Raw genomic sequence first — 16,003 nt, 5'->3', positions numbered from 1 at the left:
GGTGGGGTGTGAGGTGACGCATGCCTCAACTAGCCAATAAGGGCAGGAAGCGGGTGTGAGGGGTAGTAGTCTGACCCCGTGAAGCTGCGCGAGAGGTGGATGCTTCCGGAGGGGCGGGGCCCAGCCCGGTGGAACATGGCGAAGACCTACGATTATCTCTTCAAGCTATTGCTGATCGGGGACTCGGGCGTGGGCAAGACCTGCGCGCTCTTCCGCTTCTCCGAGGATGCGTTCAACGCTACCTTCATCTCCACCATCGGTAAGCGCTGCCCCCTCAGCCGCGCCGGCCCCTCGGGGACCGCAAAGGGCGAGCGAGACGGGGGGACGTGTGTTGCTAGGGGCAGGGCGGCCCGTATGGCTGCAGGAGAAGGGGACACGGGGGACAGGGTCGCTGCGTGTTCGGGTCTGGCGGGGGCAGATCCGCGTGCCTGTTTATGACGTGTGCACGTTTACGGATACACATAGCCGGTAGAGCCCGAGCTGTCGTGTGCGGGGTGGGGCACGGAGCTGTGAGCCGTTAGGAGTGGGCTGCACGGGGATGAGGGGAATGGTCCGAAACTGAAGGGTTTGTATTGACGCTACGATGTATTGTTGTTTGCCACTGTAAATTAAATCTAAATAAGACACGCTCAGTCCGCAATAAGAGTCTCCAAGCTGATGTGCACCAAAATAACTGCCAACTCCATCCAGGTCTACACTACACTACACACTTTTGCTACTGTTGGTTAAGGACGTGGATTTTTTGCAACATTTACACTACCCAAAAAAGCCCTACTGTAGGTAAAGATATACCAGGATAAAAGTGTTTTTACCAATATAGCTTATTATGGTTGGAGAACTGGTATAAGCTACACCAGTAAAAACATTTTTCTGCCAATATAAACTGTGTCTGCTGTAGGAGGATTTGCTGGTATAGCTGTACCAATAAACTTATTCTAATGTAAACTATGCCTTAGATATTCAGTTGCAGTTTGTGTGCAGACAGGTCCTTAGCTAATAATGTACTTCTGTACTTAAATTTTCTTTTTGCATAGCAGTTGAGGTTTCATACACTAGTAAATGGGGGAGTAATGTGATCTTAACTGATGATAGTATATAAACAAACCTCTGTAGAATTACATATGGAATTAAAAAAATAAAGTGTTGCTCTGAAATCTGACTTATCTTCTAATTGTACTAAAATAAGACTATTTTAAAGTGTTAATTTTTATTATTACAGATGCCAGTTTTTGACATTGTCTTAGTAAGAAAAGACTACCCCACTGCTAAAATGAATTTTCTAATAGTCTATTAGAATTGAGAAAAGAGAAATCTAATAGATAGTAATTATATGATACTTACAGCGACCCCTGTGGCATAATGCTCTGTTGACCTTGATACAGCTTTTCTGAAGTTATATTGAACTGTACATTGTGGTTCAGCTATAGCTACAGTAGGTTAGGCTTTGAATGTGACTGTACTTAAATGGTTGTTGTTTATTTGGAATAATAGTGTTACAGTTTCCCTGCTGGTTTACACCAGGTCTGCTTTCAGCAGGGGTTTTGTGAATGTCTTTGTTCAGAATGAGATAAATGTTGTTAAGAACTCCATGGACATTCAGAATTCACTTTGTATCTAATCTATTAACTAAATGGAATGGGTGCCTTTGTTTTGGAAAATTAAAGGGGAAAAAGTGTTAACTTGATCTTTACTGGAAATCTTAATTAATGTAGGTTTTTTCCCCAGGTATTGACTTTAAGATTAGAACCATAGAGCTAGATGGCAAGAGAATTAAACTGCAGATATGGTAAGCATTTACTTTTAAAGCTATATGAATTAAGATAAAATGTTTAGCTCCTGCAAAGTATCTCTCCGCTTCACAATTTGCATACTGAGTGGTGATATTATCAATAGGATTTTTGCCCTAATCGTGGTTTTTGGGAGATTATAGTATCTGAGTTTATTGAAGATGGGGTTTATGGAAAATAAATCCTGTCAAACTAACTTGATATCTTTTTCTTTGAGATTACAAGTTTGGTAGATAAAGGTAATAACGTTGATTTAATAGACTTCTGTAAGGGTGTTTGATTTAGTACCACATGAGATTTTGATTTAAAAAAAAAAACAAACTAGAACAAAATAAAATTTAACATGGCATCTATTAAATGGATTAAAAACTGGCTAAGTGATAGGTCTTGAAAATGTAATTGTAAATGGGACAATCATTGAGCGAATATACTTTCACTGGAAATAGTGGAGTCTTGCATGGATAACACTAGAACTAGGGGTCAACAAATTAAATTAATAGGCAGCAGATTTAAAACCAACAAAAGGAAGTATTTCTTCACACAACACACAGTCAACCTGTGGAACTGTTTGCCAGAGAATGTTGTGAAGACCAGGATTAACAGGGTTCAAAAAAGAACTAGATAAGTTCATAGAGGATAGGTCTATCAATGGCTATTAGCCAGGATGGGCAGGGATGCAAATCCATGTGCTGACGTGTCCCTAGTTTCTGTTTGCCAGAAGCTGGGAATGGGCGACAGAGGGTGGTCACTTGATGATGATCTGTTCTGTTCATTCTCTCTGAAGCACCCGGCATTGGCCGCTGTCAAGACAGGATACTGGTTTAGATGGACCATTGATCTGACCCAGCATGGCTGTTCTTATGGATCAATTCTTGGCCCTATGCTATTTAACATTTTTATCAATGACCCGAAGGAAAAACATAAACACTGAAAGATTGTAGGTGACACAAAAACTGGGGGAATGGTAAATAACGATTCAGAGATGCCTGGTAAACTGGGTATAAGCAAATAATATGCATTTTAACACGGCTACATGTAAATATATACATTTAGGAACAAAAAATAGGCCAGACTCTATCCAGGGATGCTTTGACTCTGAAAAAGATGTGGGGGTTGTGATGGATAATCATCTGAACACTAGGAACTCTTGTGATGCTGTGGCCAAAAGAGCTAATGCCATCTTGGGATGCATAAACAAAGAGATCATAGAGGTCAGAAGGGACTGCAAGGGTCATCTAATCTAACCCCTCTGCCAAGATGCAAGATTTCTTGGGTCTAAACCGTCCAAGACAGATGGCTATTCAGCCTTCTTTGGAAAACCTCCAGTGAAGAAGCTTCCACAACCTCCGAAGCAGTTTGTTCCATTGTCTTACTGTTCTTACAGTTAGAAAGAAATTGAATCTTTTCCTGAAATTGAATCTAAATCTGCTATGCTGTGGTGCCCTCTGTGACAAAAGAGAACAATTTTTCCATCTTTTTGTGACAACCTTTCAAGTATCTGAAGACCCCCCCCTTAATCTCTTCCAAACTAAACCTACCCAGGTCCTTCAGTTTTTGCTCATATGGCTTGCATTCCATCCCTTTGATCATCTTTGTTGCTCGCATCTGTATTCAGTTTTTCTACTCCTTTCTATACATTGGTGACTATAAAATTGGACACAGTACTCCAGCTGAGGCTTAACCATTACCAAGTAGAGTGGTACTATCACCTCCTGTGACTTGTATCCTATGCCTCTGTTAATGCAACCTAAAATTGCATTTGGTTTTTCTGCAATAGCATCATATTGCTGACTTATGTTGAGGTTGTGATCCACCACAACTCCCAGATCCTTCGCAGCTGTGCTGCAGTCAAGCCAGTTTTCCCCCATTCTATATTTGTGTGTAGGGTTTTTCTTCCTGAAGTGTAGCACCTTGCATTTGTCTTTGAATTTCATTTTGTTGTCTATAGCCCAGTTCCCCAATTTATTAAGATCTCTCTGAATTTTTGCTCTATGCTCCAAAGTATTGGCAACTCCCCCTAGCTTTGTGTCGTCTTCAAACTTGATCACTATGCTTTCTATACCTACATCCAGGTCATTAATAAAGATGTTAAATTGCATTGGATCCAGAACAGATCCTTGTGGAACCCCACTTGAGACCTTCCTCCAATCCAAGATCATTCCATTAATCCAGGACTCTCAAATAGGAGTAGAGAGGTTATTTTATCTCTGTCTTTGGCACTGGTGCAACTGTTGCTGAAATACTGTGTTCAGTTCTGGTGCCAACAATTCAAGAAGGATGTTGATAAATTGAAGAGAGTTCAGAGACCAGCCATGAGTGATTAAAAGTTTAGAGAACTTGCCTTTTTAGTGATAGACTCAAGGAGATGGTCTATTTAGCTTAACAAAGAGAAGGTTAAGGGGTGACTTGATTACAGTCTAGAAGTTTCTACATAATGAACAAATGTTTAATAATGGGCTCTTCAATAATGCAGAGAAAGGTATAACACAATCCGATGGCTAGAAGTTGAAGCTAGACAAATTCAGACTGGAAATAAGCCATACGTTTTTTGCAGAGAGTAATTAACCATTGGAACAATTTATCAAGGGTTGTGGTGGAGTCTTCACCACTGATAATTTTAAAATCAAGATTGGATATTCTTCCAAAAGATCTGCTTGAAGAATTATTTTGGGAAAGTTCCCTGGCCTGTATTATTCAGGAGGACAGACTAGATCATAAGGGTTCCTTCTGGCCTTGGAATCTGTGAAGATAAAACTGTAGTTTTGGTGTGTTTAAAGAATGTCCCTGTAAAGTTTAATGAAACTCTCTCTAGTGACCTTAATTTCAGAATGTGTTCAAGTAGTTTGCATGTACTAATTGGGTTTGCTTAATTATTTTAGGGACACAGCTGGGCAGGAACGGTTTAGAACAATCACAACTGCATATTACAGAGGAGCAATGGTAGGCATGATGTAGCTGAAATTTTTTTCATTTTAAATCTATTTATAATGTTCTGCAGAAAGTGAAACCATTCAAGTTTTACTATGAAGCATAATCATTTATAACTATAATGAGCTTCAGAACTTGAACTCTACTTGGCAAGGTATTTGATAAGACCAGTGTTCCCATCTCTATGTTCAAATTATGCTGCAGCAGCAACAGCTGGTCTGGGAATCCCACAAAGTCAGACTTCCATTGTGACTTGCATGTGCATGTTGGTGGCAGATAAACAAATATTGTGTGGCTTGCTAGGACATTGGTTGCAGTACATCTCAAAGATTCTTGTACTTGAATGATACATAATAAATTTAACCCAAACTACATAGTAGAATGCTGTTTGGTTTTTTGTTTCCTTTCAGCAGTTGCTTCTCTGTGCAAGTGGCTTCGTATCAAAGGTTGATGTGTGTGTTTTTGTGGGTTTGTTGGTTTTGGGTGTTTTTTTGGGTTTTTTTTTTTTTTTTTTTAATTCTAGCCTTTCAGAATTTATTTTTCTTTCTGTCTTGGACATGTCTGTAATCCTTACAGAAACAATTGTTAGTTGAAATTAAGTTGCCATGGTTTGTGTTTTTTTTTTTTTGTTTTGTTTTTGTTTTTTGCTTTTTGTTTTTTTTTATCTTTAGGGCATCATGTTGGTATATGACATAACCAATGAGAAATCTTTTGAAAACATTCGGAATTGGGTCAGGAATATTGAAGAGGTAACTTCCCATTTTATTTATGGAAATCTTTAATATTAAGTATACTGTCCCTATTCAAACTTTAGAAAAGTAGTTAAAATCAGAATGGTTCAGAACTGTTAAATTTGTCACTAAATTGTGTATGTTAAAATAATTTTGTGTGTGTGTGTGGATGGGTTGGAGAAACAATGTTCATATGAAGCTCCAAATTGGTAATATCTCCTGGAATTATTAGTCAGTAGTAATTCAGTATGCCTACATGCAAGAGCAGACTGCATGAACTGGAGTCTTCCCTGCAATTAGGAAATCCAACAGTTGACTCTTTCTACCCTGACAGCATTCTAATTATTTCTAAACAAAGTACTTTCTGCGCATTGAGTGGCACCAGTATACTGCAGCTATGAGGTATTGTCCTATTTGGAGCCATAAATCCCTGGAAAATGTTCAGCATCAAAGTTGTCAGTGCATTCAGCACAACACCTATTTCATCTTGTTGATGGCATTCTGCATTTATTGAGCACTTCTAGAGTTAACTCAGTACTTAGAATTCAGAAAATTTGTTAATCTTACAATGTGCAGTTAAGAAGTTTTTCTCTAGGATCACCAAAAATTATGTAAAATAACAAAATCCTAGGTCTCTGTAAACTTTCTGCCCATTTTCATCTTAGCATGCATCCCCAGATGTCGAAAAGATGATTCTTGGAAACAAATGTGATGTGAACGACAAAAGACAAGTTTCTAGAGAGCAAGGGGAGAAGGTGAGTGCCCCAATTCCGCTCTCTGGATAGACACTAGTCTGTTGTGATTGAATCTCATGTTCTTCTAAGCCCCTTTGGTATGGACAGTGATGAGTTCTGAGCTCTGGATCTCTCAGGCATAGTTCCAGTTGCAGACCTAGTGTCTCACATCCTTCCTGGGCAGTGAGACCCACATTCTGGCCACCTTAGATGCTGGAACTGGTGCTACAGACCTCCACAGCCTGTGGTTGGTTGTTTATACATATTTCTCCCAGAATTCACCTCCCTCTGGGAACTCTGGTTCCTTAAGTCCTTCAAGGAGAACATGGCAGTAAAACAAGGAATAGACTTAGCACAGGAGTTTCTTAATCACAAACACTTACACATGAGTTACAGATCTATGGAGAACAACAAACCTCTGAATGCAATCCCCCTAGTCTGACCTCACTGCCCCTGTGAGTCTTGGGTTTGGTATTAGTCCTTAAACCAGACAGCCTATCCAGCCTTCTTGGCCTGGTCATCTTGCAACTGGCAGTGTAATGGTTTCTCCTGTTTAGAAGCATTCCTTTTTAAAACAGGCTTGGGGTATGTCTATGTTGCAATCACTGGGTGTGATTGCAATTCAAAAAGATACACCTGAACTAACTTTAATCTCACTGGTTCCAATCTCAGAACCAGAAAGCTGTGGCTATACAAGCAACAGTGCAGGCTATAGAAACCCACCTGAAATCCTGGGTAATTACTTGTGGGGCTAGCCCACACTGAAGCTTGTGCTTTCACAGCTTGACTGTTTCAGGACCCAAGCTAGCTAGATTGTGTATGTCTGCTCAAGCTGCAGTTACATCCAGCAATTAAAGTCTACGCATACTCACAGTCCCTCTTGACCATGTGTTTCCTCTGGGGAAATTCCAGGGTCCAAAGTCAGTTGACCTGTTTGTAGAAAACCCATTGTTCCGGTAGGGAAGAGTCATTCAATGTTGATGGTCTTTGATTGCTCTGTCACAGCTTTTCAGACAGTCTGTCCACTACATGTCCAGCCTCTGCTGTGAAATGGATTCTCTAATCTACTGTTTACAGTGCTAAATGACATTCACAAAACTGAATTCATAATTTGACACAGACATATCCCCCAAATTGTCACAGTGAGAACAGCATTGTATTGTGTATCATTGATCTTTATTGCAAGAGTTAAAATTTTAACAATTCTGGAATACTTCAGGAAACTCGTCAGTTGGTGTGTATTTCATTTAGGAATACAGGTAGTAGTTTTTTTTTTTTCAAAACCGAGAGTTGTCACCCTTTCTCTAAAATGTTCCAATGTGGCACATTAGGCTGTGTGTCCTAAAAGTCTTATTGCTTAAATTCATTTACTTTTAATTAGACTTTTAAATACAAAAATGCACCTATCCATGTTCTCTAGACACCTTTTTGACACACTTAAAATTATTTTTAAATTATAATGCAAGAACATACCACACATTCTCTTCCTTTTTGAAATTCTCCTCCACCCTTCCATATTTTCAAATATATGAGAGGGAGGAGATGATCCTATATAATGAAGTCTTATTAGAATTCATAGGTGTGTAATGACACACTTTTTGAGCAAAAGTAAGAAAATTTACATGCTTTGGAAGTCCTGCTTTTCCCTGAAGGCCAGTGGATATGGGCATATTGACACCTAAAGCTGGAAGAGACAATCCTGCTAATTCCTCATAAATGACAGGAGAGGTCCATAAGGGTACAGGGATCCACCAGAGCAGAACAGCTTGCAGGCACTTAGTTTTATAATTTGTAAGAAACTTCATTCTCATCATCACCTATTCTTGCTGTTTTGTTGTTCTTCTAATTTGGGTTTGTTAGGCGAGATTTAATATTTTTGCATATCTTCTTTGTGTAGGTATCTTGTTGGGATTGTCATGAGTGCTTTGCAAAAATATGCATATTTTTACCTTAAATATAATGCTTTTAATTTTTTCTTTTTTAAAAAAAGACTGCAAGTTAAATCAATGTAATGTAACTAGGATACTAAAAAAACAATTTGGGTAAAGAGAAATATATTTTTTTAACTTTTAAAAGATTCTGTGGTATCTGAATTTCAATTTAATGCTGCCACTTTGTGAAGTTCTCTGTTCAGTATCATGGCAGGTTCTGCACAGTGAGAATGAATTCTTATTCAGGGCTTATATCAGATATAAGAAATATTTATTTATTTATTTATTTATTTATTTATTCTGTTCAGCTAGCTATTGGTTTTGGAATTAAATTCATGGAGACCAGTGCAAAAGCGAATATTAACATAGAGAATGTGAGTACTGAAATTTTTTTCTTCTAGTACAGACTATTTTATTTAGATTTGTATATAAAAGCAATAAGAGTATCTATTTTGACTATATGCTGTTAAATCCTATCAGTTATTGGCAATGCGTTTTAAGCTAATTTAGACGGTCTAATGGAAGTATTTTGCAAAGAGCACGTTCCACTATGTAAATTAAGTTAAAATAATTTTGTACAATCTTGTCTGTATTTACTGTGATTCTCTGCTTATTAAGAACATTCCTTCTGTCCATCCTGATGAATGGTTTTGATATGAAGCCCTCTCTGCTGGGTGCGCATGTGCATGTGTGTAAAATCTCTCACTGTGCCCTCCAAAATTGCCAGGGTCGGGTGTGTCTGGCATCCTGTTGCAGATTCTTTGGCCACTGATGGATTGACTTGAGGTGGTGTCCGACATGAGTTGGTATATCCTTTCACATAGTAATCTGCACTAAGTCAGCTTGTTGTGACTTTCAGTGACTCTTGCACATCAAACCAAAGTTCTGTTATGTAGATATGTGGATCAACATCAGTGATCCTGGAGAGAGAGACTTTCTCTCTGAAATTAAGAGTCCCTTTTTAAACTGTTAAAGGTTTCCAAGTGGTAGGTCACATAAATACTCCTGGCTGAAAGGTTGACATTCATCAGTACTTCTTGTTTTTGGAGGTAAGAAAGCAGCTCTTATTAAACAAACTTCCACATGTATAGGTAGCTAATAAAACACAAGTTTTAAATATGCTTTTACTTTAGGCATTTTTCACTCTTGCAAGAGATATCAAAGCAAAAATGGACAAGAAATTGGTGAGTAACTGTTACTGAGTCCAGGCCACTTGTGGTGTGTTTTGTTTTGTTTTTTTGTTTGTTTGTTTTTTTAAATCCCACAACAGTATTAAATTGATTAGAATATTGGGGTTTTTTTGTGGTCTGTTCCACTTAGGCACATTGGTGATTGACAGAAAATTTCTGCCGTCTTCCAATCAAGTCTCTGGGTGCTTTTTGAATACAAACAGATGGCTAATTCCTATAGGGTAAAGTCATAATTGAGATAGAGTTTTTAAATAGAGATTCTCTAAAGTTGCTAATAAATCCTGTATTGCTTTACTGAAATTGTGGTGAGAGCTATAGCAAAGAAACTAGTCAATGAAATTCCTCACTTTGGCCTTGTCCACACTATGTGGGGAGATAAATCTAAGTTATGCAACTTCAGCTACGTAAATAATGTCAATACATAGATCTACTTACCACTGGGTCCACACTACCTGAGTCGACGGGAGAGTGTCTCCCATCGACATCCCTTGCACTTCTCGTTCAGGTGGAGTACAGGAGTCAACAGAAGAGTGATCTGCAGTCGATTTAGCAGGTATCCACTCAACCCGCTAAATCGACTGCCGATGCATCGATCGCCACATGTTGATCCCCCAGTAAGTGTAAACAAACCCTTACATTCTCATTGAATCATAGAAATTAGAAATGGGTGAAGGCAGATCCGGTTGTTCCGTACTGGACCCAGTGTTCTCCAAAATATTATCATGTAACCAGTTCTAGTTATGGGACTAGCTTCTGGGGGTTTTATCATCAAGTCATGTTTCACCTGCTGCATTTCTAAAAATGCCTTTATGCAACAGATGAGTGCATGAATTTTGGTCTTCTTCATTAAACAAGCTTAATGAAGAAGCATTGTGTGACTTTTACTGAAACAAATTCCTATATAGGTTTTTTTTTTATGATGATCACCATGTGACATAGAAGTGGGTGCAGATATAACTGTCATATTTGGGTCTTGCTGATGACTCAGATATTTTAATGAGACCAATATAAAAGTCGTGGATGCTTTCACCTCAATAGGCATTTGAATCCAGTAGGCGTGTCAAGAATATGCATGGTCCATGTTTGGTTGAGCCCGGTTTAGCAGAATTCACTTTGTTTGTTTGTTTGTGGGAGGGAGGGAGGGAGGGAGGGAGGGAGGGAGGGAGGGGTGTTTTTTGGCTTGCTATGGAGACTGATCCAAAACCCATTGAAGTCAATGGAAAGATTTCCAGTGACCTCAGCGAGTTTTGAATCCAGCTCAAAAGTAAAGTAATCTTGCAATCACGCTAGTTAAATATAAATAAATCTTTTAAATTCTTTGCATCTTTAGGAAGGCAATAGCCCACAAGGCAGCAACCAAGGAGTCAAAATCACACCAGACCAGCAAAAGAAAAGCAGCTTTTTCCGATGTGTTCTTCTGTGAGGGTCACTGCCTTAATCTGAGCATCTGCTCCATCGAACTGGACTGTGCCTGTTCTGAGTGAGATTTCCTCTGTGTGTGGATTTTACACTTTCAATATGTCGTGTCACACTGTGGCCATCAGAATAAGATTAAGAAATTGTTTATTTTAATAACTGTCTGACTCTTCAATTTTGGAGATGAAATTTTTAAAATATTTTTCTGTCATACCTTCCACTTGGCATATGCATTGTCTAGGGAAGGGATACAGATCAAAAGTGACCTGCAATAGCACCTTTATTGACAAGCTTCACTCTCTGGGCAGGGGTTTATATCTGTAATGTGTCTAAAGTAGAAAAATTAAGTTTAAACGACTTTACACTGAAATGCCAAGATTAATAAACTAATGTTATGTGTACATGATACAAATGCATATGAATGTCTATAGATACATAGAGCACAATCACTTCAAAACAACAAAAATGCACTTATTTAAACAGCTACTTCCAGCTTTCAAATGGTGGGTAGAAGATTTCTGCATATCTATCCTTTGGGCTATCACAGGAAAAAATCATTTTTGTCTGCACGTCACTAGTTCAGTTCCACCATTCTAGACAATCCACCAGTAAAAATTAAATGAAACGCAATGCCTCATCAGAAAGAAAATATCTATTTTTTTTTAAGAGAACCAAAGTGTGCTGTAAATATAATAAATCCTTGATATGAGAAGTTTTGGAGGAAGAAACTTTATTTTCTCCATGTTAGGGAGGACCATCCATAATATATTTGTGGATTATCTAGGCATCTTTTAAATTGAGATAATTTTATTCTATACTGTTGTGCAAATGATCTGTGTTTCTAATCTGTTATCTATAGTTATAGGCCATGGTTTAAATGTATAGATCACCTTAGTCAAAAGTCATGACATAACTGAATAACACTATGATGAGCCACAAGTTTTTAATTTCATAGTTGAGAAAGACTTCAAGCAAACCTTTCATGACTTAGTGGTTATTTCTAACTTGCGAAAACAAAAATGTATTGCATTGCTCCCATATGAAAATGCACACTCCATGTATTGATACTTTCTGAAAACTGCCTTTTTTTTTTTTTTTTTTTCCCCCCTTTGGCTGAGATTTCTCTTTCTCCCATGCCATGATTGCTTAAGATTTAAAGTGGCAGTGAACTGTTTTAACTATGTATGGCAATGCAAAAGATGAGGAACAGGAAACTTGTGTTGATCCTTAAAGAAAATATACTTCTGTGTATGTACACACAGACACAACACATTCCAATATATAAAACTTAACAGCCAAGCAATTTTAAGCTCTTTTTATGCAGCTTTCAGTTTAATGGTTATAAAACTGATTTTAGTTAACTAGATTTGAAAAGAAGCCAACAAGTGTAAAGTATTTAGAAGCTACTCTTTCTGTCCGATAACTGGCATAATTGTAAAAGAGAATATTTGAAGAAAATGAACGTATCAGCAATGTCCTGCAACTCACTGGAATTGTTAACATGTTTTGTTTACATTGACAACTGCACTTAAGGGAAAAATAAATTAAAGCTCATTTTAAAATTGGGTTTTTACTCCCTACCTCTGTTTCCTTGAAGTCTGTGTGAATATGTTCCAACCTCTTTTCTTGCAGTAGCTTTCACTAGTGTCACTAGAGTTAAAGGGCAAATACATTATTGTAAAATACTTTAGTAACTAATTCTCCTGCAGGCAAATATGAGCTCAGCCTTTTGGCTTTTTTTCTGTGCTGTCAGCTACCCTTTGTCTAGGGTTGGTATGTTAAACTGAGCTAATTTTGTTCATTAAGTCATTTGCATGTAACATGCATATTCCAACAAGAATCAAGGATTTTATAGTATGAGGACTTGGCAAGTGTGCTGAATGATAGACTTCTCTAGAGTAAAATAATTCAGTTAATCATGGCTACATACGCAAACTAAAAGGGTCCTTTGTATTTTTGAGTACATCTAATACAGAGGTATAGGATGAACATGCAATGTTACGATGGAAGGATAAAGAAGCATTTTTAAAATGTTCTATGTAGACATGAATAGTTGGGGGTGGTTTAGGGGCGAGATGGTGGAAAAGTGTCGACAAACAAGATTCTCTAATACATACATTTAAATATGTTTAGTTTCTGTTTCAAAGCAGTGAATGAGGAATGTTCAGCCTCATCCTTTTACCCTGTGGTAGCTGGGTGTTGCAGTACATATTATCCTTTGATTTGTGACTGTAAAACAGTGGGCAGGCTAATACGCTATGTGGCCTACTATTACATGGCATCCTATGCTACAAAGTTATCAAGCTTGATTTTGGGGGCGGGGGTATTCACTTCCAAACAGAGGTCGAAGGATGGAGTTGTAATCTTCACTTATTATTTTTCTAGATCTTAATGGCTAGTACGTTAGTCTTTTTTAATGTAAGTTAACTTTCTTGTATGTGAATGTCCCATGTTTATGCAGGTGGCTGCACCTGTTTATATACCTACCTTACAGCATCGTGATTTTTCTTTACAATGACTCTAGTTTACTTAATTAACAATTATATTTTTGCTCAAACTCGGGAAGTTTCATGCAGTTAACTGTGATGTGCTGTCACCACTGTACATCGAGGATATATAGACTTGACATAAAGGTTAAATCAATTTTAAGCAACATGAAGGCTGATATTCTAGCATAGCAAATATATATAATATAGTGAATTAATGTATATAGTTGGATACATGCTTTCACCAAGTGCTGCTAAACATTGACAATGCTATTTACAACTTGTAGCACTCTCACAGATCTTGAATAAATTCAGCATGTAGCTGGACGCTTTCACTAGCACTTCCATAATTAAACTGGTATTCTAGAAAAAAGATGTTTTTATATCAGCATGGCCAGAAGAAGCAACAAAAAGAACAATAGCATATTCATTCATCACATACGTTCAACATCTACTATTTGTACCACAGTTTTGTTTATATATGGAGGGCAAATGTAAATTTTTGGTGTATCAAGTTTTGTAAAACTTTGAAAACTCATTAGTTACTCAAACGTATTTAACACACTTGCTGCAAAAGCTTTAGGTGTTTTTAAAAAAACAACTTTAAAAATACAGCAGTTATTCTAACAATTGACGCTTGGCTTACACAGAAACAAACCTAGTTCTCGAGCACAAACTCAAAGATGTTATCTCAATTGTCTTCATTTAATGACCATCACAAGATCTTGTGGTTGACTTCATCTTTGAGGATGGTTGGAATATTTTCAGCTTGGCCCACCCAAGCAGAGGTCTCAGACTTTCAATACCCTATCTTTCAGTAATGAGTGAGGGTGCTTTTTAACGTGTCACCTGGATGTGCACGAAGTGTGATCACCTGAGTGCACTAAATGTTTAGCAACATCAGAGCCTTATGCCAGGACCAGGCTTTCAGCCTCAGATTTATGAATCCTATGGATTATTTTAGTCTCTTTACCGCTGCTGAGCAACATTTGGTGTCTCCCTTTAGGTGGGATGTTACTAACAACTTTTATTTGCTGTTAGGGTGTTCTTCCTTCTTACTTTTCTCTGGCTGATACTAATGCCCAGAGGGCACCATGGTTTAAAGGTGTTCTGTAGGACTTGAAGCAGTTGGGTTGTACACTGAAGAAGAGACTGGCAAAGAGCTGCTTGGAATATGATCTCATTTGTACAGGACGTTTATAGGGGGATATGGAAGAACTGACCAAGGCACACAAACATTTGTGATCATTCCTAGACATTGCAAAGACCTCCAAATGAATGTTGTTGGGTAGTGTGCAGTCTGATTACTGCAGGGTGACTTGCTCCATGACTGATTTCTTCAGCTGATCATGGTAGGTGGGTGTGTGAATAAGGTAGATTGGCAGGCTGGTCTCTCTCCAGCCCTTGCTGCAAGAATTGTATACTCCCAATGGAGTGCCGATCAGGGGTTTAGTGTGACTTGGTCACTAAGGAAAATCTAACCTCATTCATACCAACTTTTAAAAAACCTGTAAACATTTTTCTTTCAGTGTTTTTTAGGATGACCACTGTTGGCTGCTCCCTCTGTGATAATGCTTTTCTTAAAATGCACTCATTGCTTTTCATGTTTTGTATTTTTAAAAGTTATGTTTATTTTGTGGTATTTGTTTTTACTCTTGTACAGGACCCTGAACGCTGCATAAATAAATTTTTCTTATGAAAAGAGCAGAACTTTTTTCTTTGGTTTCTGCCAGTTCTCTTCATCTTTCATGTATGTAGCTTCCTAAGTAGAAAATAGGATATTTATTCCTCCTAGAGAGAAGGGGCAAGAACTTGGGGTAAGTTCTCATTTGGTCTCAACTCCAAATTTTTTTTCTTAATTTCCAGTCCTCTGTTAAAAAAAACATCTGAGAAGAGCAACACAGGGTAACAGTATCTAGCATAAAGATGCTTAGCAACAGGGCTCATTTTACTGCAGAATCGAGTTGACTACATACTTTTAATTTTATTGGACCAATATCTGTTGGTGGAAGGTACAAACTTTCAAGTTACTCAGAGCTCTTCTTCAAGACTGTGTAGCTCGAAAGCTTGTACCTTCCACCAACAGAATTTGGTCCAATATAAGATACTATCTCACCTACCTTGCCTCTCATATCTTGGGACCCACAAGACTACAACACTGCAATTCAATTTTATTATTTTGTGTATTCCCCTACTCTAAGTACCCACTCTTGCATATATTTGGGAAACTGCCATAAGTGACGTTTACTTAATTTTGTTGAAACTGCCACACAATTAAAAAGTTGCGTTATTCCACAGACCGATGTGGGGATTGACCCTGTGAATCTTGGCATGTAAGTGATTTCAGTGTTAAATGTATAAGTAGCAAAACAAGAATTTGTACATCATAGAAATAATTCAACATAAGTCTCAGCTATAAGCTGTAGGATTGTAGACCTAGGGCCAGTAATGTACAAAGCATAGGTTTAGAAAACTTTATCTTGCTGCAGTAATGTGTGAAAACTGGTCACTGGTGTAGGAGATGGACCATCGTAAGCATATACAAAAAGTCGCAGTGATAAATTGGATTATTTTATATAACCACACAGATCTTCCCCCCAACTTCCTTATCTAACTAAATGTATGAATTTAACTAGGGCAAGAGGAATGCAATAAATGCCAATATTCCTGTTTCCAAACTTCATAGTCTTAACTCATTAGTTTTTGTTGTGTATTGGTTCCAGCATCCCCATCTTAGGCCACTTTCTTTTTATAGAACCAATTCTCCTGGATTTATTCTGGAATTCCTTCCCGCTCCTCC

The 16,003-nt window shown here is 38.0% G+C and overlaps 1 protein-coding gene across 2 annotated transcripts; it reads left to right on the top strand.

Annotated features, from left to right (window-relative positions):
• Positions 1-60: 60 nt before the first annotated feature.
• RAB8A (RAB8A, member RAS oncogene family) lies at positions 61-12,283 on the top strand. Of its 2 annotated transcripts, XM_038383690.2 has the most exons (8): positions 61-259; positions 1,726-1,786; positions 4,667-4,727; positions 5,387-5,464; positions 6,112-6,201; positions 8,420-8,485; positions 9,245-9,295; positions 10,632-12,283. In XM_038383690.2, exons 1-8 carry the CDS (start codon positions 100-102, stop codon positions 10,722-10,724), a joined length of 660 nt encoding a protein of 219 aa, XP_038239618.1. In that variant the 5' UTR covers positions 61-99; the 3' UTR covers positions 10,725-12,283. The 2 variants fall into 2 exon arrangements, with proteins under 2 accessions (XP_038239618.1, XP_043358773.1); XM_043502838.1 differs by lacking the exon at positions 8,420-8,485.
• The last annotated feature ends 3,720 nt before the right edge of the window (positions 12,284-16,003 follow it).

The sequence above is a fragment of the Dermochelys coriacea genome, chromosome 25 (assembly GCF_009764565.3).
Source record: "Dermochelys coriacea isolate rDerCor1 chromosome 25, rDerCor1.pri.v4, whole genome shotgun sequence".
In the NCBI taxonomy this organism is placed as follows: domain Eukaryota; kingdom Metazoa; phylum Chordata; order Testudines; family Dermochelyidae; genus Dermochelys; species Dermochelys coriacea.
Note: the sequence above shows the minus strand (reverse complement) of the source record. Positions and strands in the feature narration are given on the sequence as shown.